Genomic DNA, 27,841 nt, shown 5'->3' on the forward strand with positions numbered 1-27,841 from the left:
TTCTTCTTAGAACTTTCAGAATGTTTTATTGTAACCAACCATTTTGTGACTGCAGAGAAAACAAGTGTTAGTGTGTTATTACTTTTTTCCTTTTGAGATGTCTGTCCTTGTTAGTTTTTTCTAACAATACACCAAGAGAAAAGGGTAAATAAAATAAATGACTGCTGTTCTATTTATTAAAATAACACTTCTATTGTCATCTTTGGTAGTTCAAGCATTTCTTACCTAAAGGAATACAACTGAGAAGTCATTTGAAGCAAGAAAAGTGATGCATTTCCATTTAAATTAGATTTTTGTTTTTTTCGTTGAGTTGATTTTCCAGTATATTTTCATATCAAACTGGGTTTTCCAATTGATTTCAAGAGTTCCTTTTTATCAGTTTATTTGTTTCTGGGCCCTCGATCAGCTCTGCTGTGTTTGTGTTTAAAAACTACACTACACTGTTAAACTTCTTTAAAAAGTCAGCTTCCCTTATGTCCTTCAGAGGCAGACTTTTGCCACCATCTAAAACCTGAGGACAGGGATCATCAAATCACGACCCTCGAGGTCCGAGAACTGCTGCATTTCCACCCTCCCTTTACCTGGGAGTCAGGTGTGAAGGCAGTCTAGCCGATCAGTAGCAAATTAATTGTTCAGCGAATGGCCTGGGTGTAAAGAAAACCAGGGCCAGATTTGGATTTGAGGTCCAGATTTGATGATGGCTGCCTTAGGAAGTACATTATCACTATTCTGCGCAGCAGAAAGGAAGAGTTGTATCTATGCGCTCTTTAAGGTAACTTTGTGCTCGCATGTGTGTAGACAGGCAGGAAAAGGGCTGTTTTTAGCTCAAAGATGATGGTGACAGAACACCTTATAAGACATTTCAGGCAGCCATTTTGAGACTCGCTGATCTACGTGAATGCGTGCTGTTTTGCTGGGAGTACTCAATAATAATCGTCTACGTTGATCTCAATGTTGTAGTCCTGCGTGGGTGCTGTTTCAGGGAGAAAGGTGTCGCCATTGGGGGCCAGGGGGTCCTCCACGGGGAACCAAGCATCGTACCAGGAGGTGGTGGTCTCAGGCAGGAGTTCGCCCATGGTGGTGGTCGGGAGGGGCGTGGTGGTGGGGGTGGTGGTGGGGATGGTGGTCGTCGGTGGGGTGGTGGTGAGGTTGGCCCTCAGCCTCTGCTGCCGAAGACGCATGATCCTCAGGCGGCGAAGCCGGGCCTGACGGGGAGTGAGGCTGATGCCTGTCCTCACCCCGACGCCATTAGCATTGCCGGTGCCAGTGCCGGCGCCGGCGCCGGCGCCCCGGTTCTGGGGGATCAGTCGGATCGGCCTCTTCCCGTTGAGAGCCATGATCTGCCGGATGCGGTCCCAGTTGGACTTGGTGAGGCTGAAGCTGCAGGACGTGGCCCCCGCCTCGTAGCCCACCATGCAGAGCCGGGCCTGGGGCGTGTAGCCCTCCGCCCGCACCGTCACCCGGTACTCCCCAGGGTTCAGCAGGCGCCAGTAATCGCCCGTGGCAGCTGTGGAGCACAGAGGCAGTTCACCGTGAGCAAGCCGCCTTATGTCAGTCACCCCTCAGTCACAGCAGTGCGTCCCATTACCAGCATTGGTTATGCACCAGGCATAGGCCACAAGTTCATCATCAATTTGTAAATTTGTCAGATTTACTATATGATATGATTGCTGGATGGCTCCATTCCATGCCCTGGTGCATGGATGAGCCTCACAGCTGTGAATCAATTCCAGACTGCCAGTGCTGACTGTAGCCAGTAGCTTCATAGGGAGACACACAGTTTGCATCGCCCAGGGTTTGCGAGCATTCATTCGGTTATGCATTTACATGCACCTATATCTAAACGGTCTTATTCCAGGTCCACTCGAATATGTGAGCTTCACTGTGGCTTGCTGAGTGAAAAGAAACAGTTGGCAACACCACGTGTTTTGAAGGAGAAATTCTCCCAAATCGGCACAAGGGTTTATACATGAATACAGCTACCGTTGCAGATGATTGGCCATTCCAATTTGGGGCATAGCATCCCCGGTGTAGCCGCAATAAGATTCACACAGCCGTTGGGCCCTTGAGCAAGGCCCTTAACCCTGCATTGCTCCAGGGGAGGATTGTCTCCTGCTTAGTCTAATCAACTGTACGTCGCTCTGGATAAGAGTGTCTGCCAAATGCCATTAATGTAATGGCTGTCAGATGTGAAAACTGTCTGGTAGCTGGTGCTGATATAGAGGCAACACCAGGGAGCGCTCACCAGTTTTGACGTCGTGCTTGATTCCTTCCACAGCTACGGTGGCATTGGCGATGGGGTTCCCATCGATGTCCCTCACCACACCTTTGATCCCACGATGCACCTGGCAGGGGAAGTGAGATATCCTCATGATGAGCCATGAGCACACACAACACCTCATTCACACTGCCTGGTGCCTGCATGCACATTTCCTTATGTTTATACGAGTATGGAGATGATATGAGTACTGCGTCCGTGGTCTTTTCCTTCAGATATTACATCTATTCAGCACAATAGGATGTAAACAGAGTGCCTGGATTTTAAAGGATCTTTGAACAAAGTGAATAATACAAGAGTGGCTCATTTTCTTTCCATGGTGGAAATACACTCACAGAGCACTTTATTAGGTATTTATTCTATATACTTCTTTTTTAGACTTCTACTGCTGTAGCCTATCCAATTAGAGTTATGCTGCGTTGTGTGTTCAGAGATTCTCTTCTGCATACCACTGTTGTAATGCGTGGTTATTTGCATTACTGTCACCTTCCTGTCAGCTTTGATCAGTCTGGCCATTCTCCCCTGATGTCTCAAGGCATTTCTGTCTGCAGAACTACTGCTCACTGGATTTTTTTGCACAATTCTTTTCAAACTCTAGAGGCTAGTCTGCGTGAAAATCCTAGAAGATCAACAGATCTGAGATACTCAAATCACCTGCCACCAACAAGCATTCCACAGTCAGTCACTTAGATCCCATTTTTTCCCCATTCTGATGGTTGTTGTGAACATTAACTGAAGCTCCTGACCCATATCTACATGATTGTATGCATTGCACTGCTGCCACTCAATTGGCTGATTAGATAATCGCACGAATAAGTAGGTGTAATAAAGTCAAAATGTTAAATAAAGTGCTCAGAGAGTGTACATCACAGTTGAGCGAATATTAAAAGGGGCGGGTGGGTGAGAGAGTGCTGATGTCCGCCCACCTGCTCGATGAAGCCCAGCAGGGCCTCGCGGTTGTTCTCCCACTCCAGCGCCAGCTCGCTCTCGTGTGGGAACTTGTCACAGCCCACGAAGATGGACAGCTCAAAGCAGTTGGTGTGCAGGTAACTGAAGTCATTCATGCCTGCGGGTTAACGATACCAAAAAAGTTTAGCTTTTCTGAGTCTGCAGTTTATGGAACAGCTTGTCAAGTCGTGCACTAGAGCAGGGTTAGGTACCGATGTGGGAACAGGTTTTTATTTGAGCCCAGCACAACCAATGAACTAATCGTGGTCTTCAAGTAAAACCAGGGGTCTTGGTGCTGGCTAAAACAAAAACCTGCACCCACCTGCCCATTTTAGAAAAGTTTGGACCTTGCACTGGAGGATGAGACTGGGGGTGATCAAACCCAGGACGGAATCAACCAAGGGTGGACAACTCTAGTCCTTTAGGCCTAATGTGTGTTCGCAGATTTTTGTTTCCACCAATTTCCCAGGCTCAGTTCGCTAACTAGCTGTATACACCAATGCTGGTTTAATGTGCACAAGAACAATCCAGCAGCCATTCATGAGCTAATCAACCAATTTAGCTAAAATGGCAGAATGTAGACATCTGCATAAAATCCAGAAAAAGGCCCTCCTTGCCCACCCTTGTTCTAGCCTGTAGGTAAATGATGAGCCAATGGTCTGGTCAATGGTATTGTCACACGTGCATTAGAAGGATGAGCTGCCCAGTTGAGTCCATTAACAGGGTTAGCAACCAAAATCTTTCCAGGGAATTAGCAGGACTAGCCAGGGTTGGAAACCCAAACCCATTTACATTACATTACATTAATGTAATTTAGCAGATGCTCTTATCCAGAGCAATTTACAGTTTTATTAGACACGGCAGGAGACAATCCTCCCCTGGAGCAATGCAGGGTTAAGGGCCTTGCTCAAGGGCCCGACGGCTGTGCGGGCCTTATCCTGGCTATACCAGGGATCGAACCACCGACCTTGCATGTCCCAGTCATGCACCTTAACCACTACGCTACAGACCGCCCACCCTCCCAGAACCTCGATGCCACCCTGTGTGAACTCACTGCCCACGACGGGCTTCCAGCCGGCGCGGTTGATGACGCCCTGGCCGCCGGTGAGGTCGTCGGTGTGGCAGCCGCCGCGGTAGGTCTCGGTCATGGTGAGGTGGCTGAAGGCGTAGGACATGCCCAGCCAGCGGAACATGGCGTCGTCGGGCGTCTCGCGCAGCTCGCCCTGGTTGTGCCACTGCAGGCGCGCCCACGTCTCCTCGTTCAGCTCCTCGTCGTCCTCGCCCAGCCGGCCCCTGCGCCGACCCCCCCGCGCCTCCGGAGCCACCCTGGCCGGCCGCTGCATGTCGAAGGGGTACGCCACCACCTTCTCCCCCCCCTGCAGGTTGGCCCCCAGCACGAAGGGGTTCCTCTCCATCCAGGAGATGATGGCTCTGGTCTCCACGGCAACCTGTGACGCATACACAGAGAGGCGCACAAGCGCACGCACCCAAAACTAAGTCCCGTGTCTAAGCATATTACATGCATTCATACCATATTTTTAAATGCTCTGCTATTTGGTAATTATAAATATACATATAAATGTTAATATATAATTATATAAATTACTATTATTTTTAAAACCAAAGTAAATTTCAGCTTGCTCATTTCTCTGAAAACAGAGTACGCAACAAATGTTTATTTCTCTCTCCATGAAAGATATTCCACAGCAGCTAACCGGAAAATGGTTTGAAATAGATCTGTGAATAATTGTTTGGGCCGAATCATCGTAAAAATTGGCCAGAAAATGTAACGTGAAGACAGGCTGAGCCACGAGGTCTGCGAGTGTGGTTTACTGGACTGGTCAAAAGAAAAGTCTCTTTCATAGTGACACACCCATCATTATACAATTTCCAGCCATTTTGGGCAGCTTTAAGTAAGCATTTCCCTCTAACACTGTCACTATCTGCTGACAACACTCCATACCTGACCACTGGAACTTTGCACAGAAAGCCAAAATGTCTTCATATTTTCCCCCGGTGTGGGCTGACTCACCGAGCTGTTTGGCGACAGGAAGTTCTCTGGGATGGGAATGTGGTGATTGGGCACAATGCGTGGGACCCAGCCTCGGTCCTCTGCCCCCCACAGGATGCTGTTGAGATCAGGAAAGTTCTCGAATATGTCGTATCCTTCTTCTGTCCAGTGGCCTAAGGCCCAGTTCCCCATTTCAGAACCCTAGTGAACAAAAAAGGTTTGAGGTTAACACAAACACACACACACACACATACACACACACACACAAATACTCATAGATACATATGGAGGCTCATACACAAAAATGTACACTCACAGCAGTACACATATGCATGCTACAATACAAAACGCAAATAATGCACAATCATATGGATATACACATGCACACAAATATTTCCAAGCATGCACTCATGCACACACACACATGCACACCCATGCACAACCACACATACACGAACAAGCACAAACACACATGCACACCCCCACACGTGCACTCACACACACGCACACACACACACACACATACAAATGAGCACAAACACACACACACACACACACAAACGAACACAAAACACACACACACACACACAGTGATTTTGGATAGACAGACAGGAGAGGCTCCCTGACCATCTCGTAGGCCAGCTCGTAGGCGTCGGGGTTGAGCGAGGGCACCAGGTGTATGCGCACTCCGTTCACTAGGCGGCGCACTCTGGGGTTGTCGTCGTTGTACTCCTTACACAGGAACTGCATGAGCATCAGCACCAGCTCCCGCCCCAAGGCTTCGTTTCCGTGGAGACCGGCCGTGTAGCGGAACTCCGGCTCGCCTGGCGGGGGGGGGAGAAACATCACTCAGTTTATTCAATGACTATTATTGTTATCATTTCATTTCATTTTTGTATCATGCTTTGGCAATACAGTACTGTGCAGAAGTCTTAGGTACCTGTATAACATTCTGTACAGATAAGATTCTTTCAAAAAATAATTAAATAAAAGGTCCTAAATAAACGTACTATACAATTTACATTACATTTGAGTAATTTGGAAGAATATTTAAAAACTGAATCAAATCAATATTTTTTGTGACCACCACCATTAAAACTGCATCACTTCTCTGAGATAGCCAACGCTGCCCTGCAGTTCTATAAGACAATCAGCAGGAGCATGTTGGAGAACTTCTTCTGCAGACTTTGGTTGGGTCCTTGCTTCTGATCTCAGACAGCCTTGATCAAGTTTTTATGTAAAAAGTAGTCAATTGCTTACAGTAATATGTTAATTTTTTTAATTAAATAATAAAATGTAAAATTAAATCTTTTGGAAATCTCAAATATGTTATTTTATACTAACACACACAAAACATAAATATATATATATATATATATATATATATAAACATATATATTATAAAGTCTAGGGTGCCTAAGACTTCTGCACAGTACTGTATGTATGTATGTATGTAAGTCATGCCAATAAAGCTTATTTGAATTAGAACATCACTCAGAAACCATCTCAGATTAACTGAAATAGGAGTGAAGGTTGAACACGAGTGAATAGGCTAATGACACACAGCCACCTGTCTCGTGCTCTCCTGGGTTGTCAGAGATTTCCATGGCGTAGATCTTCAGGCCCTGGAAGCTCTTGCCGATGTTGTAAATTCTGGTGATGTTGGGACACTCCTCATTGACCACTTTCATCAGCTGGGGTGTTCAGACATTGGGGGTGAGGGTTAGGGTAGTCCCGTCTGTGACTGAATTTCAGCAACCCTGACCCCTTCAATCACCACAGAGCCCCATACCCTGATGTGCATTCGAAAAATGAACTGTATTCTTTAATTTCACAATTTCTTCATCCTCAAATATGCATACAAATTCACACTAACTATGACTTAATTAGATTGAATTTGAACATTAGAATGATAGGGAAGGGGCTGAGGTCAAAAACAAAAGCTGACGTTTCAGTGCTGGGCAAGGACAAAAGCCAGGCCGTCTCAGACGAAATCAGACACTCGTAGCAGATACTGTTACTCTGAGAAACATAGCTGGTAGCTTATGATTTTCTTTCAAATGCAATCTATTTAGAGATGTGTTACTGAAGCAAATCTAGTTAAGTGCCTTGCTCAAGTGTGCAACAGCAATGCCCCTCAAGAGAGCCTGCAATCCCTGAGTTACGAACTCAGATCCCACAATGCATCATGCTACACATTCCCTACACTCTTGGCTCTGTCTCACTCACGTGTCTCATCTCCTTGTAGTTGTGGTGTCTGAAGTCTAAATCATCAATGGGTGTGACCTCGTTCTCACTCTGAAAGTGGCCTGCAGGGATAGGAGCACAGGGTGGGTGGGTAATTTTAGGGTCAAATATAAGATCTCAAATTCTAGTCATCCATGCAAAACTATTAAATCTATGTAAATATACACGCACAATTCATTGTATTATTGTCCATGTCTTGTCATGACATTATATAAGTAGTACATTAAATACCCTGACTGCTTTTGTGAAAATGAAAGGGAATGATAATTGTGAGGTAAAGTTCAGGCCAAGTTAATACAATGCTGATTGAGTACAGGCCACTGGATATGGATATTCATTCTCTTATGAATTAAAAGCTATAGCAGGTGTGTGTCCAGATTGTTGGTGGGTGTGTGTCAGGTATGTGTGTGTGTGTGTGTGTGTGTGTGTGTGTATCTGTGTGTGTGTTTGTATCTGTGTGTGTGTGTGTGTGTGTGTGTGTGTGCATCTGTGTGTGTGTGTGTGTGTGTGTGTTAGGTGTGTGTGTGTGTGTCGGGTGTGTGTGTGTGTGTGTGTGTATCTGTGTGTGTGTGTGTGTGTGTGTGTGTCTGTGTGTGTTAGGTGTGTGTGTGTGTGTGTGTGGGTCGGGTGTGCGTGTGTGTGTGTGTCTGTGTGTGTTAGGTGTGTGTGTGTGTGTGTGTGTGTGTCGAGTGTGTGTGTGTGTGTGTGTGAGGGCCTCACTGGGCAGCTGGCAGGCCATGAACTCCAGCCTCATGCACAGGCTCCCGTTCCAGCTCTGCGGCAGGATGCGCATGTAGCGCGCCACCATGGGCTCTGCGAACTGCGACATCACGGGTGTGTCCTTGTCCACATTGCCGAAGAACAGCTGTGGGGGGAAGGCAGGAGCACGGAGGGGGAGGGGGAGGGGGTGCAGTGGAACCCCAAAGCAATGTGATTGCAAGTATGATCATTTTTCAAAACTTTATTAAGATATTCCTTTTGCTGCTACAGTACATGCACATTAAAAAGTAAAAAACAAAATGAAAAGTCCTCAGGAGTGAGTCAATTCAGGAGTGTCCTAACAAGTTCCATTTATTTGGCAGCAGTGGCTGTATTTTAACTTGCGGATTGTAAAAAACAATGTTTGTTTATTTGACAATTACTAATTCATTCCATGAATACATCTAATGGCAAGGCAAAGGTATGTGCATTAAAAACGCACAAGGCAAGAGAAGTAAAGGACTTTTGTTGTTTGTTATGCAGCTGATAAATCACTGGGGTGTGTGCTATACAGTATATTTCCTTAGATTGAAAGTCATGGAATATGCCCTTGTAATGACTGGGTGCTCCTTCTGTATACTCACCCACTCAGCATATCCATCATGGAGAACTGTCCAATCACGACTGTCGTTACTGAAGGCCACAAAGTAGGAGGTGACGAAATCATCACTGGATCAAACAGAGACAGGCAGAAGGTGTGTCACAGACGCAAAAGCATGATCAATGTAAGTATCTCAGAAACTGCTGATCTCATACACAACAGTCTCTGGTGGGAAAAACAAAAAACATCCAGCGAGCAGCAGTTCTGTGGGCAGAGACGCATTGTTAATGAGAGAGGTCAGAGAAGGGCTAGACTGATCAAAGCTGACAGGAGGGTGACAGTAACGCAAACAACCACACATTACAACAGTGGTATGCAGAAGAGCATCTCTGAACACACAACACATCAAACCTATAAGTGGATAGGCTACTGCAGCAGCATATTTTCAGTATTCTCCTTCCTCAGTCCCTTCACTGTAAAGTGCTTTCTGGTCCTCAAAGGCACTATATAAATGTAAAGCATTTCCCATCATTCTTATTATTATTGCACATTCATTCACACAACTTTGAAAATTGCATCGGATGGCCCGCACTGTTTGCTGTACTGAATAGAGGGGAACAGGGAGTTCCTTACTGCATTTGGGAGTCCCTGCCCTGGGTAATGACCCCAGTGTACTGCACCTCCCGACGGGCGTCCACTTCGATCCAGTGGTCCTTCTCCTCGGTGTCTGCACACCAGCCTCCCCCGTATATGTCGTCATCGTCGTCCGAACCCTGCGGACAATTCCACGTTGAATCAGTCTCAGCGGGAGCTGCTGAGATGTCTCAAGTGTAAGGCCAATGACAAAGACCAGATGGACTGGCTTCACAAAAACGGCAACGTCCTGCTCCCTTTGCCAGTAACCAAAAACTGATCCATATAGAATCTTTAACTGGCTGCCAAGTATTTTTTGGTATATCTGTTTTTAGCCCTGGCAGCTAAACAGTTTTAAATAAAATTGGATGAAGAGGTAGGCGGCACGGATGGTGCAGTGGGTAGCACTGCCGCCTCCCAGCAAGGAGGTCCTGTATTCGAATCCCGGTCGGCCAGGGCCTCTCTGTGTGGAGTTTGAATGTTCTCCCCCTGTCTGCATGGGTTTCCTCTGGGTACTCCGGTTTCCTCCCACAGTCCAAAGACATGCAGGTTAGGCTGATTCTAAATTGCCCGTGGGTATGAGTGTGTGAGTTAATGGTGTGTGTGCCCTGCGATGGACTGGCAACCTGTCCAGGGTGTATTCCTGCCTTCGCCCAATGTATGCTGGGATAGGCTCCAGCCCCCCTGCGACCCTGTTCAGGATAAGCGGGTTAAGATAATGGATGGATGGATGAAGAGGTTCGTTGACACTTTCATTGATGTGATATCTGTCTTACTCTGTCTTACCCTCGAAAACGAGAGGATACCTCTTAAGGGCTTTATCCCGTTACAATAAATTTCCTATAATCTGTGAGTGAATGGCGTAACCTGTATCTAGGCAACAAGAGTGTGCAGCATGTTTTCTAGGCATGTGTCTAGGCGTTTGTTCCACATAGTTGTTTTGGTTGAATGTGTGGTCATGGCTGTGTAGTGTAGTGTTTGTTTGGCTGAGAGGAGGTGTGGCTGTGTGTGTAGTGCAATGTAGTGTAGTATAGTGTAGTGCTTGTTTGGCTGAGAGGTGTGGATGTGTAGTGTAGTGTGTGTTTGGCTGAGAGGAGGTGTGGCTGTGTGTGTAGTGTAGTGTAGTGTGTGTTTGGCTGACAGGAGGTGTGGTTGTGTGTGTAGTGTAATGTAGTGTAGTATAGTGTAGTGCTTGTTTGGCTGAGAGGTGTGGATGTGTAGTGTAGTGTGTGTTTGGCTGAGAGGAGGTGTGGCTGTGTGTATAGTGTGGCTGGGCCTGGTTGTATGAGCCTGTGTATGTGCGTGTAGCTGTGCACTATGTATATGAGCGTGGCTGTGCACCTGCAAATTCAGGCGTCCTCGCTGTGGGCCAAGGCCATGGTGGGACATGGAGGAGGCGAGAAGCTGGTCGTTCTCCACCCGGTGAGACTCCATTCCCAGAGGGGGGCACTCTGGAGCAGGTGAGAGCACTGTTAGACCTATATAACCATCATAACTATTTTCAACTTTCCAGTGTGGGACTGAGAATGTTCAATTCTGACCCCAAGGTTCACCCATTCAAAACAGCGCAATGCCTTAACCGAATGAGCCATCCACAAGCTAGTATTTTAACATCTTTGGGGGGGCGGGAGATGGGTGCATCTGGTTATAATTATGAAGGTAGGGAATGTTGCTGTGCTCAGCTTTCACAAATGCAATGTTTACTGGCTTACTCAACATGTAAAAAAGTCATTTCAAAGGGCACAAGACAAAAGCTGTAATGAGACTCATATGTTCCTGCGGGTGAGTTGTTCTGCTCAGCCATGACTCTTCAGTTTCTCTGCACATCATTCTCTGTGTTTATAGGGGCACATTAAGGCAGAAAAACGGGTCTAATAGATATCCAAAGCTTTTCAGAGTAGCTGAGAATATTCTGGATGTTAAGTTGTGTTTGGTTTTATAGTGTTTACTTCCACCGTGGACGGCTGACAAGTTCTGGGGGAAAGAGGAGCCAATTCTTCACTGGAGCCAAAGATGGAGCAGGCCCAGCCAAACCTCAGCTGTGTCACTGACCATCATATACAACACTCTCTCTCTCTCTCTCTCTCTCTCACACAGCTTTCTTTCTTCTCATCTCTTCCTAGCTCTGTTTTCTTCCCCTCATGGGAAGGAGAGGTCACATCATTGGCCCAATCAGCCAGTCTAAATGTGCAGCAGAAGCCCAGTGGACTCACATGGTACTGGACATGCCTACGGAGAGGGAACCAAATGAAAACCATCCTGCTTTCTGTCTCAGAGCTGCTGAAACAGGCCTGTTTTCCACATTCCTCAGTCCAGTCCAGCATTTCCTTTTCAGACCTTAATTAATGTTATTTCTTTTAAACCAAACCATTCTCTTTATTTGTCTCGACTGTCACACTGATCATGTTACTAACCTCAAGCTTTATTTGTGGTTGTCTAACCATGATAAATGCGATTCTGTAAGCTGTTTGGCAAAAAGCCTCTGCTAAATGCATATAAATTGTGAATTGCAAATATAGCGAGACGGCTCCCTTCAGATGCTATCTTCACGAAACGCAGCTGCTGCGTCACCAAGAATCCAGGATCAATGATGGGTCTGCAGAGAATTAGCACCTCTTCCAAGCCAACCCCCTGAAGGATGTCTCAGTGATTTCCTTCTTGTTTCCAGTTGGAATACACAGCACAGCCCGCGAACAACAGAGCATTTCTGCAGCGAAGGCTTGGTGACTCAGAGTCCGTTCAGGAATATGCGTGCGGCTATCGAGAAGGAGAGGTCAGAGACTGTGAAGCATATTGTGTGTGTGCCATCGCAGCAGAATTCAGAGGCTGGTATTAATAATCTCTGCCTCGAAGAGCAAGGCCTCTTTGGGCGATTGCATGCCTGAAGTCTACCTGTGCAGGCTGTGCATTCAGCTTAGTCCTCCATCCAATGGCTGTACAGCACATGGTCCTGTGGACATGTGAGAGTCGACGCTCTCCCAGATTAATGGAGGATGATATGACAATGGAATGGGTCAAAACAAGGGTGTTTAACTCACATTCAGGCTCAAAGGCATTTTGTACAGTAAAGGTCCATGGGTGGGGGAGGATGGGGGCGATTGCAGGCCTACTATTGAAAACCCATCACAACCCAACACAAAACATCAGGCATTTCAATTCAGGAGGAAAAACAGGATGGAGGCCTTTAAAACCCTAAATCGATACGTTGCTTTGAACGTCGTGATGCAGGTTTCAGACACGTCGTTATGTCTCTCCAGAGGGGGTTTTTGGTGCCGACAGACGATGAAAGGCTTGGCTCTTACTCTTTGGCTCTGTGTAGACGGGAGTCTGCTTCTCTCTGGCCTTCGCCTCCTCCTCCTCCCACATCTTCCTCTGTTTCTCCGCTGTAAAAAGCAACATGAGGTAAATATGTGAGTCCACGTGTTCAGGCACAGCTGCGAGTGAGAAGCTTTCACTTAACCCTCTCTTAGCTTCATATACAGTATATGCAGACTTGGTTATTAAACAGCCTTTAATTTGATAATTCATCAGCTCCGTTCATTTACTTTGACTTTTGGTTTACGTTTATAAGCCATGTTTAGTTATTTTAAACTAGTTTAATAGGACTATCCCCATTGTGCACGCCTCACACTTCCTTCATTTCATTGTGATGCACTGGTATTTTCATTGCATTGTTTCAGTACTTTGAAAACCACTATAAAAATAAGATGCATTATTATTATTACTATTATTATTATTATTATTATATTATTATTATTATTAGTAGTAGTAGTAGTAGTAGTAGTAGTAGTAGTAGTAGCATTCAATAGATTAATTAGTTCATGCCAGGTAATGAATTCATTGGAAAAAGAGATTCAGCATCTAGGCTATAGGGCTATCCACAAAAGGATTAAGATGCTTTTGCACCTGTGAAACGTTTGTGAAAAACCTGTGAAAAAAATATGTGCAATTATCAAGAGCCCTGCAGTGAGAATGAGGGGTGAGAAGAGGATATGGGAGAGAAAAAGTAAGGAGGGAATACAGAATGTGTTTGAAAGAGGAGTGTGTGTGTGTGTACGTGTGTCTGTGTGTGTTTATGTGTATGTGTGAGGGGGAGGGGGAGAATTAATTGACACCCATCATTCACTCATTCAGTCATTTCTTCTGTCTAACAAGGGAACACTGAGGGAGAGTTTTTCAGAGCTACTGTGTGAAACGCATTTCGAGGAGCATGATGTTTTTCAATATTTAGGTATTCATGTCAGATTTGGCCGTTTGACAGTACTGGACTATTCAGATCCAAGCACAATAAAAAGTATAATAACAAACCTTCGCTAAGCTGCTCTGTGGCACTTTATGGCAGCCATCTGAAATGTTAAAGCTCCTTTTGAATCTTACTATTTCTGAGCTGAGGAATATAGAGCAGTTATTTTTGCACGCAGCAAAATGGCAAAAAAACAAGAAAAAAAGAGGCAAATCTGCTGTTAAACAGAATTTGGTTTGGGTGTTTCTTTGAGCTCACTCAACAGTAGAGAATAGCTTGGGATCATTCTTGAACTGAACTGTTCAACTGCCCAGTAAACACACAGCAGACTGTAAACACTGTACATTATTCCATGTAACATAATATAATAATATGCAATGTAATGTAATGAAGGAGAAGTGTGTTTGTGGCTGATGAGGAAACAAACCCAGACTCTTCACCATATGGACTGAGCACTGAGAGTCAGCAGTATGATCCGATAACAGTCTTCAAAAGAAAGGGAGGGATTGTTCATGACATACGGTACTCGCTGCACGTCAGTGATATATTTCAGTCTGCGTATACCATTTCACGTGCTGCAAAAGATGTTGCATCTGGCAGGCACATGCAGATCTGGACTGTGTTTGGCGGTGTATGGTCTCTGACCTCATTTCCCGTGCATCACGCTGAAGGAATGGAGTATCCCAACGACGGGGCCTGCTCTGGGCTCCACGAGGGGAGCTCAGTGCGATAGTGAGGGAGAGGGGGAGTGTGCTACCTGCCTCTAACACAGCGATATGGGGAAGCAACACGTGGCACCAGCTGTTGTTTTCATGAATTTCTCTCTCTCTCTCTCTCACTCTCACTTTCTTTCTCTCTGTCTCTCTCACACACATGTACTTTCTCTCTCACACACACATAAAAATACACTCTCTGTCTATCTCTCTCTCTGTCACACACACATACACTCTCCCTCTCGCTCTCTTTCTCTCTCTCTCTGTCTCATACACACACAGAAATATGCACTCTCTCTGTTTTTCTTGCTCTCTGTCACATACACACATACACTTTCTATCACATGCATACACACACAAATACACTCTATCTCTTATTCTGCAAGAGTTCTTTGTATATTTAGTAAAGAAACTTTAAAAGCCGAGTCTCTCAATCTTACTCAATTCAATTCAAATCAGCTTTCGTATTGCCAAAGCAATTATTGTGTTATATTACTTATAACACAATATACTCTCTCTCAATCCTCTCTCAAGCATAGCCTGGCCTCCCTCATTCCCTCTCTCCCTCATTTACTCTCCCTCCCTCACTCATGTACCTTAACCACTATGCTACAGGCCGCCCATATCTCCTCCTCTTCCTCACACATACGTAAGCATACACACACACACACACACACACTCACACACACAGAAACACACACACACAAACACACACACGCAAAAACAGACACACACACACAAACACACAAACACAAATCATCATCTTTAAAACACATCCTGTATTCCCTCTTTACCTCTTTCTCCCTCTCATCCCCCTGTCAGCCTGCCTTCCTCCCTTCCTTCTCCTCCCCCTTTCTTTCATCCCTCCCTCTCCTGCAGCTTTTAAAATGTTTTCATCCGCCAACATTCCTGCGCGTTCACCCTGGCCTCTGACTCCTCAGTCGGTGTAACGCACTGTAATTATTTCCCCCTATTTGATAGTGTTTTTACTTTTGTTCTCTGTCCAAGTCCAAACAGTGTAGCTCACACTTTGCATTGCTGTGAGATGTGGGTCCAGCGTGGGGAGAAATCCCAACTGCTGACCATTTTCTTTTATTTAACGTTTTCCTTACCAATGTTGATTTGATGCGAGAAGGGGATTCACCCATTCAGATAAAGTTAAATAAATTAATAGATAAGTAGATAGATCTATCAGGCACACTGTGAGGCTGCTTAAGATAGTCGTACAGTAAGCTTGGATTCACACAATGTTTGCCCTTGACTTTGACAAACGATTGCTTTTCTGCACAAACGCAGTTCAGCAATCATCAAAGCTAGCTTGCCAGACTGAGTTTGTGAAAAAGAAGTGGGCTGTGTACCTTTGAATTCATAAAACAGATGCAGCTCATCAGAACTGTAAGTGGCTTTATCACAACATTACACCCCTGCAAACATTCAGTGCATTATTGAATAATAAACCACGGTCAATCCACAGCCCCCTCCAAATGTGAAAATTTTTTAAGTAGTACAGAACACAGTGCAAGATGGTCCAACCCATGTTTTTAATATGTTTGAATAATAAATAAAGGATACATACCTCTTTCCTCCTTCTCTTTCCTTGCCTTTTCTCTCTCTTCCTCAAGCTTCTTTTCAGCGACTGGGGAAACAGAGCTCTGATTAGTCCGTGTACAGACACAGAATGTTCAGAACACATGCCATGCATGGTGTAATTCAACCTCAGCATGTATCTACAATTGCACCTTTGATTTTTATGTTTATGATGGGGGCGACATGGCTCAGGCAGTAAGAGCAGTCGTCTGGCAGTCGGAGGGTTGCCGGTTCAATCCCCCGCCCGGGCGGTGTCGAAGTGTCCCTGAGCAAGACACCTAACCCCCAAATGCTCCTGACGAGCTGGTCAGGGCCTTGCATGGCAGCCAATCGCCGTTGGTGTGTGAGTGTGTATGAATGGGTGAATGGAGAAGCATCAATTGTACAGTGCTTTGGATAAAAGCGCTATATAAGTGTTTACCATTTACCATGATTTATTATTGAAATTGAATTGATTTTCATATTAATCCCAACAAATTAGTCAATGTTGATATTTATATATAATTATACACATAGCTTCCCTCCTGGCTGGATCTGTGCAGTGCTGGCTTTGGACTAGGTTTGGTGCAGAACTGCAGATCCGGGCCAGAGTCGCTTGCTATCTGTATGTGTGTTAATGTGTGTATGTGCATGTGTTTGTGTGTATGCATGTGTGTGTGTGTCTGCATGTGTGTGTGTGTGTGCACATGCATGTGTTTGTGTGTTTGCTTTAGTATGGATACAGGGAGTGAGATACATACTGTCACCATAGTCATATTCTTCATACCATGGCCCAATATATGGTGGAGCTGTTGTCCCCACTATATCAAACCAAAAAATCAGTGTTAACATTAATTGTAGATTGATATGTAGCCATTCACTTTGTAGATACTCCATACAGTGCTGCACCACACTACAATCATATTTGAATAGAGACTTATAAATATATTAAATTTGGCATAGCAAGGGCCAAACACCAGCCCTCAGTTGTTCAGCAATAGTTCATAACGGTTCATTCTGAAAGACTTCATTTGAAAGTTTGTATATTCTCCAGTGTAAATAACACTCACTAACCACATTGCCAGAGTGACTCTGCATTTCCCTCCCACCATTTGCGGCCTGCAGAAGCCTCTCTCCTCAGACCCCCAGTAATTTATTTATGCTGAGTGTCATACAGTTACCAAAATACATATACAGCAGTTTCCAATAGGGTTTGGCTCAGTCCAATGCTTTCATTCTAACGCTATAATGGAATTAGAGTGTGGCTTTAATTCCAGCCCCCCTCAGTGACTCCAGCTGTGTTGCTGTCAGCTGCCCTCTGCATGATTACATGCTCAGTTCTTCCCATCAGCATAGTGACACTGTGAGCTTGAAGAGACCGCCCAGCTAATCTCCTGGGGGGCCAAAAATTCCCCTAAAATGTGGCCTTGGAGCACTGCAGCCACCAACTCAGCCCCCAAACCATGCTTTCACTTGGTTCGTGAACAGGTTTTGTAATCCCAGTTAGAAAGCTGCCTGCAATCCATGAGGTTAGCACACAATTCAATGTGAAACCTTCCTTCACGTTATGAATTTCCAAGAGACAAGCCAAACCCAATCACCATGCCATAATGACCGCCCTGCTACCCCTTATCCACAATGCCACTCACCTGGGCCAGGGGGGCGCCAGTTCTTTGTGGGGAAGGCCTCCTTGTAATCAGGGAAGGGTTCTGGCACTGTGGGAAAGGGAAATGGGACACTGTGAAATGACTGCGTAGCCTTTGTCTTGCAGCACCATGGATACTCATTGCATGCTCAGATAAAACATGCTTTAATTCTATTTTTGGGTGAACTGCCCCAAGAGGGGAATATATTTTCAAACACACATTTTTCTTCCCAGTAGTCATGTTCATCAGGTTTCAACTTTTTCCCTGGTTCAGTTGGCTCCACTGCAAAACAAACAAGAAGGTCTGAACAGCAGAAGCATGCACAATAATGACGGCCCAAACAAACGTGTTTGGTCCTGCAGCTTTTGTATTCAGGAAAGTCAAATTAGGCATTCAATTGTGATTTGCACCAGCTCCACCACTGATTTATTCATTTTTGGCGCCATATGTTGCTAATTTAGTAACTATAATAATGTCCTGAGGGCGGCACTGGTCAGAACAGCATTATAGCCTGATATTCCACCTTACCATTCCACCACTGCTTTAGGATGTGGAGCACCGGACTGTAGCTCCTATATCCAGTAAGCTCTTAGGGCCAGATTTACTAAGCTTTTTGTGCCAATTTTGAGGCACAGATATGACACATTCTGCCCAGGAAACATGCGTCTTAAGTATCAAAGATGTGCACAGGGCTGGAACCGCAAGCGTGCCATCTGAGTTTCACAAGGTATGCTTCTCTCCTCCATACATATGTATTTGAAATAGGTTTCAATGTTTGCCTGAACAGGTTCCTCCATGATCAGAAAGTGTAGTATTGTAATTGTGTTCCACCTGTACCCTACAGTCATTTCACAGTCATTTCTGACTGGGTGATCTCAGATGTGGGGAACGTCCCTTCGTAAGAAAAATTGAAGATACACCTGGCAAGAAATTTATCAATTTAGCTGACATTACATCAAGACCATGTCACTAAAATTTAGGGAGTATCTACTTCAGCATATTATAACTGTTATATAACTTTTAGTCACTTACCTGGCTCGGGGTAAAATGGCTTCTCTGGATACATGGGTTTCTTCTCTGGTTCTTTTTGTGCAACTGTGGGAATCACTATGGAGACAAAGCAATTATGTCACACACGCTGAAAGGCTTTGGGATTGCAGCCCCATGAAGCCTGTTAACAGGTTCACATGTAAATAATTGCTGATTCCTGTATCCCCTGAAGTCTGTCTGCAGAGGTTATTGGTTTGGAAGGTGTTGGTGTTTCAACTGGGCATAAATTATATGGAAAATATATGGGGGTGGATGACAGCAAAAGCCAAAACAATGTCAATCTCAACATGTATTTTACCCTTATATTTAGACTAAAATTTTATCTCTATAATTGTTTTGCTCAGTAAGACAAAAATATTGCCAATGAGGTGATACAATTTCAGGATTTGCCAATGGGATTAGAAAATGTCACTTGTTAAACAAACTGCATCTTAAAATAAGCAAATACTTATATGCTTGAGGAGAGAAAATACTTAAGACTGTGTAAAGACAGACTTTTTGCAGTGTAGACAGATAGAAAGGAGAGGTGTATAGACATGGAGGGAGTGGAGCATGATGGGGTAATGGGTAAGAGTACAGGAGGATGAGGGTGTATGCCAGGTGGAGGTAGTTGACTAGTGTATAGTTGGAGGTTGTAAAGAGTTACAGGGTATAGTATAGGGTGTAGGGGTGGATGTTGTTGAAGCGGTTGTACATACGGCCGCCCCAGCCAAGCTCGATTAGAAGCCTCTCCTCCTCCTCCTCCAGGCTAGTCTGCCTGGTAGGGGGCTCCTCCTTCTGCTTGGTCACCTGATCCACCTTTGGTTTCTCAGTCACCTTCTTGGGTGCCTTGGTGGTCTTTGGGGCCTTTGGTTTTTTGGTCGGTTTCGGTGGCTTGGGTTTTTTGGTGGGCTTTGGGGGCTTTGGTTTCTTGGTGGGCTTGGGGGCTTTCTGCTTCTTTGCTTTGGCCTCCCTCTCTGCCGCTTTCTTGGCCTTGGCTGGGGATCAGTCAGGGTGGGGTGTGGGGTTGGGGGCAGAGGGGAAGGAGTGGGTGAGGAGGGGTGCGGGAATGGGGTGGGGGGGTTATGAAATGAACAACAGGAAAAACACATTCATCATTCAAAAATAGCTCAAAATGACTTAGATAAACCTGAAAAATCTGTGAATCAAGGGAATCAATGACTATTGAGGAAGATCTCCCTGAGAATCTATCTGAAAGACTGAGCTGTGTGCAGCATTGACCAATCCAAACAATACATCATGATTTACCTGTCTCCTGTGGAACAGAACTGGCTGCAGGTCACAGACCAGCCCAATCAAACATTCTGAAAAGATTCTGAACACTCTGGAAGAGCAGAGGTCAAAGACGGCAAGCCTTGTCTGGCTCTAGAAACTTCCCCTTGAGGGTATAGTCGATCATGGCTGTTGAACTCTCAGAAAAACGGACCCCTGTGTCTCCATGTATGTATGGATAAATATAGTTATTGCTATCAAATAATTAATAATAATCATTGTTATTTAGCTGATTTTTTGCTTTTATCCAAAATGACTTACAGTTTATTAGACCAGGCAATGCCCCTTGAGCCCATTAATAAAGAAATTGTCCCCAATCTCCACATTGCACTATGTTATGGTGTACTAACTTATGGATCAATTAGGTATACTGAAATGATTTCAGTAGAAAACCAACTATGATATATGGAGCACTTTGAACTCGAGCAGAGTTCATATTATCCCTAATGGACACTTATAAACACAGTCAGAACTGAGTTACCACTACCACACATGTACACACAGGAAGAACAGCATAGAAGAACAGCACAGTAGCACCAGATGCACTTTAGGCCAGCCTATGTCAGTGTTCGATCATTGGGACACTCGTATAAAAACAATTCCTTATCAGGGCAACTTTAAAAAAGACTAACCTGAAGAATATGAGGAGCTGGAGCACACAGATATTTTGAGCTACTTAGCATGTGCAAGACAGGGCACATTGGTTTTATGCGTATCTCTCTTTTATAGTTTGACGCTTTATGACAGCTTGTTCAATGTCTCGCTTATGTGACCTTTTTCTTACTGTTCTTATGGCAAAAATATATTTTTTGTCACTATGGAAGCCTTGTAAATCACACCTGAGAAGTGCCAGATAGAAACAGACATCAATAATTAATTAAACAAATGAGAAATGTGCTATCTAGCTAGACTCAGCTGTGTTAGATACATGTGTCTAGATCATATCTTGATTCAATGGCACACAGAATTTCTCATTTAAATATGTTATTTGAATGATAGGAAAGCCTGTGTAGCTAAAATGCACATGCTCTCTGGGGAAAGAGGAGCCATGTCCTTGCTGGAGCCAAAGGCCTAGCAGGATCTGCCAAACCCCAGCTGCAGCACAGGCCATTGTAGGCCTGGATGGCACTCAAGAACAACTCAGATTGGCAGTTAGGGGAGATGCTGTGTGTTGTTTGTGAGATGACAAATAGATGGAGACACGTTTGGGTTTAATTTGTGTGTTGAATTTATGGTCTATTGGAGTTTTAAAGAGAAAAAACATGAAGTGTTAATTTGTATGTAATGGTCAAAGCTTGTATGTGTTCGGTACAGGGACAGTATGAGTAGAATTACTTTGTATTTAAACTTCTTCTTTACAGTTTTTATGCATTATGACAAGTTTGGCAGGTAAATATTTTGCAGGAATTGTGGTACGAGACATTTAACAGTTGCTTACATGTTTTGCTCAAAGTTATGGACAAAGAGCCATAGAGGTTAGAATGAATTCCCCTTTTTTAAATAAGTGGGCGAAAGACCAGAGCAAAACAAATGACTTCAGCCTGGGTACACAGCAAAAACTTCCAGTCTGGTTCTGACTTCATTTCAATTTGATTTGTTTTGAGGCGTGTTAAATTCTCGTCTAGCATATTTTATTATGCTAAACACGGCAAAATGTGTCTGCTATAGCTGAAGTGAAGTTATAGTGGGCTTCCATGGCAGTGAAGTCACATGTGAATAATTAATATAGGCCTATTATACATTCTTAAATGCATGAAAAAGAATTTGTTTAACACATTTAGTGCCAGTTTCACAGACACAGATTATGCCTAGTCCTGGACTAAATGCAATTGTGAATGGTGATTCTGCGTACGACTCGATTTAGTCCAGGACTAAGTTTAATCTGTGAAACAAGCTCTTCCTTACTCTTAACAGTGGGGGGAAAGTGATAGAGCTGAGGCTGGATGCTGGTGTGTTTGCCTGCTGGAGGGCTCTTCAGATGAGCAACCACAGCACTCTGAAAGAGCAGACATTAATCTTCTACTGCCTCAAGCCAGCTTCACCTCACCCAGACATAACATCAGGACACATGCAGCCGTTTTGTGGGACATATGCTGAACCAAGGGTAGGTGTGGGGGTGTGGCATGCGCTGGCCTGAAACGCAACCTCACCAAAATACAATATAACCAAAATACAATCTCACCCAAACGTGGCCTTAAACACAATCGCACCCAAACACAATCTAACCAAAATGCAACCTTAACCAAACATGACCTGAAACACAACCTCACCCAAACACAATCTAACAAAAATACAACCTCACCCAAATGTGTCCTTAAACACAACCTCACCCAAACACAATCTAACCAAAATACAATCTCACCTAAACATGACCTTAAACACAATCGCACCCTAACACAACCTCACAAAAATACAATCTTAGCCAAAACATAACTTTACCAAAAGATAACATCAACCCAAAAAAGCCCTTGTCCAAAAATAACCTCACATTCACAAGTACCCTTCCCCCGCAACCAAACAACATCATCTCAACACGCCTCGGTGTCCATGAACTCAGCTGCCCCTGTGGCACATCCACACATGCTTTCACTCTCGGATGGTTCTCAGCTACAGATATATCAGCCCTCTGTTCCCCTTCATTTTGGGGAACAGGGTCCCATCCAGGGTCACTAAGTCCACTCAGAGATGTATCCGGGCCGCCATGCTGACTCGCGCCCCAGAGTGAACTCGTCTCGTACCACATGACTCACTTTGGAGCTATCTGGAGAGGTGAATTGGTGCCACATCCATTATCATTGCATTAGAAAAACAAAACTGTCTTCCCCCCCCCCTGTAGACCTAGACTGAGACATTCCAGTGGGTTCCATGCGTATTCTATAGCATTGCTCAATATTTATAACACTCGGGCTGAAACTTGCCATTCTGTCTCTCCCTCTGCTTCCTGCCTGATTCCTCCACAAATACAGGATTTTGTGGTTTTCCAAAATTTTGCAGCTTCAGCCTTTTCCATTTTCCATAGCTGTGTGTGATTAATGACATAAATGATTCATGTCGGGCTTTTACGTGTGTATGTGTGTGTGTGTGTGTGTGTGTGAGAGAGAGAGAGGGGGGGGGGGACTGTGTGAGGGGACTTTATTTTCATGGAAACTTTTTCTTCCCTTGAGTTCTAATTAACCGTAGTGAATTTGCCAGCCCAGAAACATCGCAACAGCTAAGGACATTAGTTCTCGGAGGCAGCACAAATCTTGTTTCATGTTGCTCATCCAGGGACTTATTGTAACCTTCATGCACAATGCACCAGGCTCTGCATCCCTCAAGTTCTTTTAATTAACAAGCAATGAATCACAGCTGGGTTCTGACGATAAAGAGCAAAACAGCAGACGCTGCAGTGAAGGAAGCTGCTCTCCCGTTTGCATGCATTGCAGAGGATAATTACAGCAGCCAACGCTGTACTAATTGCTATAATTGCTCATAAACATCTTACTTGATGATGTTCTAATGAGAACCATCTGCAAAAAAAACAACAAAAAAAAACACACACACACACACACCCACATAAGCACACATGTGACAACAATTCTCCTAAATTTTAAGCATTTTATTTCTGTAGCAGGGGTGACCAGTTTCTGCTGGTCTTTGTATTCAACTTTAAAATTGCAACTAGTTCAGGTGCAAGAAACCAGCGAGTTAACTGTTAACTGTTAATCAGTGAAGCACACCCTGTGGTGCTCAGAACCAGGGTTGATTACTTTTTTTTCTATTGTACAATAGTTGACTGACTTAATCAGTCAAAAAGAATAGAAAGGGTAATGAAATGTTTTCAAAGAAGAAGGCCAACTTGTAATGCAGTACTTCACTGAAGAATTTCATGTCATTTCAGATTCCATTAAAACACATAACTTCTAGTATGATCTCCAAAGAAGAGTAATTGTTACAATTGCATCGTTTCAGAAATCTCAGAAGATCTGACCCTAGAGACCGACCCAATTCCACAGATGTTTGCTGAAGATAAACTCATCAGGCCCTCAGAAATTTTACTCACTAAAATGCCCAGACTGACAACTAAACCTTTCTGGTCTTTAGTCAACCATTGAGCCATGCAGGACTTTTCCACTGAGATGAAAAAAGGGGAAAACCTCACAAATGTTCCACTATTAAAAACATCTCTGTGGGGAAAAAAGGCAAGAAAAACACACTGGTGGAGAAAGACGCGGTTATGAAGCACTAATCATATCGTGGGTCCAAAAGGCATCTTAAATCAGGGGCTTTCAGGAACACGCAGACGGGCGGGAGGAACTTTAACCCAAAATTTTCTGTCCTCTTTGCCTGACTTTCCTGCACGTGTTTGACCGCAGAGAGCTCTGCAGCTTCACTGCGACTGGAGAGAGGCAGAACGAGGAGGGGGTGGTGTATAGGAAAGAGGATGCCTCCTGCTTATCTCTGTGTTTACTCCTACGTACACTGCTGAACTCTTCCCTCCCTCCATCAGCCTACTCTAGAGAAAACCTTCCTAAGAAATGGGTCATTACACTGCATTACAGGAAGTTATCAGACACTCTTATCCAATACATTGCATTTTACATAGAAACATTTATTCAGATGGATATACTGAAGCAATTCAGGCTGAGCACCTAGGAATCAAAACCTGCAACCTTAACCTTAAGACTATTGAACTACGCTTCCACCCATTTCGTAGCCAGTGACCCTGTATCAATAGCTGTAGAGATAGTGTATTTTCTTTTAAATGTTTATTCCTTTAAGCTTTTATTTTCATGGTTTTGGAATGCCTACTTTTTGCTATTTCTCTCTTCAGCGCTATCTTCGGGCAACTCAAGAGAATGCATGCAATTACGTGCTATTTTGTTTTATGTAATTATCTATTTAGGCATTTGCTTTTGCAGTCAGCAGACCACCAGTTGAGCTACACATTCAATGTATCAGATATTCCCAATTGACCAGAGGGCAATGACACAAAGCCAACTGCATCCCTCCCTCCCTGGGGGTACCATCACTGGCATATGCCTGTCATTTCCCCACTCACACAGTATGACCACGGGGCAATATGCCCGTTCTCCATCTACATTCCTTCTACTCTATACACAAGAGCGTTTTATTTTGCTTCAGCTGCATACATTATGTCGAAGTCTTCTGGCTCAGGTTTTTACCTGCTAACACCTCCTCTGGGGACTTCTTCACCTTTGGTTTAGGCTTGGCTGTAGCTCCTTCTACGCTGGGATCATCCATGAGCCCCTCTTCCTTCCGACCCTCCTGCGGCTCCTCCTCTCTCCGTCGCGGCGCAGGGCCCCTGCCCTGCCTTACCCGGGCCCCCGTGGCCCCGGGGCCCGCCAGCGCGGTTTTGGAGCCCTTGTCGTCGGCGCATGCTAGCGCGCACCACAGCAGCAGCAGGAGGGGAGCAGCGCACAGCACCGCTAAACTGCTCTTCATCTTCTCCCGCGCTCAAACACGGCTCTCCTCCACAGGGAACCTGTCTGACTGAGGCAGCTGTTTTAAATTTAATTCCTGCTTTTTCTTAAATCTGGAAAGGTTTTCTTGGCTCACACCCTTGGAAAAAGCAAATCCAAAATGCAATTCCGGTCCTCAAAGATTGAATGACAAATTCCACAGTTGGTTTGAATCCCTGCAGTCCTGAAGTATAGCAACGGAGAAGGAACCTTTAAGAGAATGACACACAAGCCCTCAGAGCAGTTCTGCACATAGGCTTAAAGTTGGTGTTGACAAATCACCGACACCAGTCTCGAAGGAGTAAAAAAGAAGAGAGCAAAAGTTTTCTCTGGGTTGAGTAAACGAGTAAAAAAACAGTAAACAGGTGTACAGATCCGCTGTGAAGCGCAGAAGTGCGTCCTCCGGTCCGTCTGCGCCAGAGAGAGGGCGGAATGTTCCGGGCTCGCTCTGAAGTAGCAGCGGTGGTGGCGGCACCTCGCTTCGGGGATCAAAAAGAAAACTGACACCCCCGTCCGCCCGTCAGCCCGCTCCCTCCTCCCCTTCCCCTCAGATATCAGCAGCTTTAATTGTCCCGCTGTCTCCCCAGATTCTCCCTCGCTTGCAATCCCCCTCCGCTGCCCGTCCTGGAGGGGGAGGCCCTCCAGGAATCGTCACATTCCAGAGGAGGAGACTGGGATGGACAGGGAGAGGGAGGGAAGGCGGGAGAGAGAGAGAGAGAGATAGAACAGAGAGAGGAAGAGGAGGGGTGTAGCTTTGACAATGTTTGAACTGCTGTCACCCTAACACACACACACACACACACAAAGTTCCTACTAATGTTCTCGAGTCCAAACAGGAAGGAGAAAAGGAAAGACTTCAACATCAGTCAAAGGGCAGATTTTTTTTCTTTCTTTTTTGCCCCTTTCCTTAGATTTAGAAGGACAGTAATTTTCCAGAAAGCTAGAGGGATGGGAGTAATTTTCCAGAAAGCATTGTGGTCTGTCCTCTCAGAAGGAAAGCTGTTTTACTCTTTCTCTCTCTCCCTCTTTCTCTCCCACGCGATCTATCTATCTATCTATCTATCTATCTCTCCCCTGTAAAATGAAAAAAGTCACAAGCCAAATTTTGAAATCCCCTCACATTTTGAAGAAAGAAACTGCACCTGAAGAATAATTTAGAGAAGGCTGTGATATATTCAAACTTCCCTTTTCCTTCCTTTCAGGGAACTGTAAAACCCAATGTGCACAGGTCTCTGTGACCATGTCTTACATGCCAATAGCACAAAGTGCGTTTACGGACGTTGCATGAGAAAATGTAAACCCGGTCTCAAAACAAGCATATATACATACCACACATAAAGGATTTAAAGCACCCCCACCCCACTTTTTTTAAAAGGTAAAAAAATAGATACAATGATATTACCATATTTTATTTGATGGTTAACATAATGTTTGTCTAGGTGTACAGGTTATCCATCCTGCATGCTACATATGAAGCGGTTGGCAGCTGTTGACTGAACACATAAAGACTGGAGTCTTATGGGGGGCATGCCACACAACCCAGCAGAGGTTAAGAAGGGCTGTGAAAGGCAGATCTGCTCCTGTGTAATTACTCACCCGCATTTACAGCACTGTTAATGGTGACCATGTGCAAATGTGGGCTTTTGGCTTTTAGTCTCTTAGTTTCTGCCGTATTTTCTCCCATTAGGAATAGACAGTGCTTTCTGTTGTTGTCTCACCAGCATGTAAGCAGAGGACAGGTCTGTAGCATAGTGGTTAAGGTACATGACTGGGACCCGCAAGGTTTTGGTGGTTCGAATCCCGGTGTATCTACTATAAGATCCACACAGCTGTTGGACCCTTCAGCAAGGCCCTTAACCCTGCATTGCTCCATGGGAGGATTGTCTCCTGCTTAGTCTAATCAACTGTACATCACTCTTGATAAGAGCATCTGCCAAATGCCATGAATGTAATGTAATGTAATGTAATGTAATGTAATGTCTTTGTGTTGTTGTCTCATCAGTATCTGAGCAGAGGACAGGTCTTTGCTGACTAAATGACTGAGCACTGCATATACCAGGCTTGGGGATCTGTGGTCAGGGGATCTGAAGAAGTGCAGAAATGTGAAATCTCACCAATGTATTCTGCTTTTATTGTGTTTTATGTGCTTAATCTTATTTTCTCCATAGGGTACTGTTGTCTTGTCTATTTCTTCAATTTGAGTAAGTATTTACTGTAGTTAAGAAACCCCCTCTCCTGGTCTTACTACATAGGCATTGCAATGCATGTGACGATTACACATTTCAATGTAACTTTTTCACATCCTTAAATCCCATTCTTAAAGTGCAGGGGGTGGGATTATTATGAATGTGTATTTATTCAAGCTGAGAGAACTTTCTGGAAACCCCCAGGAAGTCCTCATAGCCAGACCGGTTAATGTCAAGAGCAGACATGGCTACCTTCAGCAAAAACTTGAACTTAAACCCTTACTGT

General features: G+C 44.6%; 1 protein-coding gene across 1 annotated transcript; it reads right to left on the minus strand.

Annotated features, from left to right (window-relative positions):
* On the minus strand, positions 1–25,854 carry aebp1a (AE binding protein 1a). Its single transcript, XM_061263187.1, has 20 exons — positions 25,073–25,854; positions 19,334–19,612; positions 18,618–18,692; positions 17,805–17,867; positions 17,589–17,654; positions 16,701–16,760; positions 15,950–16,009; positions 12,720–12,800; positions 10,759–10,868; positions 9,418–9,557; positions 8,828–8,912; positions 8,205–8,349; positions 7,467–7,546; positions 6,808–6,931; positions 5,865–6,061; positions 5,259–5,438; positions 4,281–4,674; positions 3,205–3,344; positions 2,246–2,345; positions 1–1,507 (listed from the first exon to the last, which is right to left on the minus strand). Exons 1-20 carry the CDS (start codon positions 25,350–25,352, stop codon positions 924–926), a joined length of 3,243 nt encoding a protein of 1,080 aa, XP_061119171.1. The 5' UTR covers positions 25,353–25,854; the 3' UTR covers positions 1–923.
* Positions 25,855–27,841: the final 1,987 nt, after the last annotated feature.

The sequence above is a fragment of the Conger conger genome, chromosome 12 (genome assembly GCF_963514075.1).
Source record: "Conger conger chromosome 12, fConCon1.1, whole genome shotgun sequence".
Taxonomy (NCBI): domain Eukaryota; kingdom Metazoa; phylum Chordata; class Actinopteri; order Anguilliformes; family Congridae; genus Conger; species Conger conger.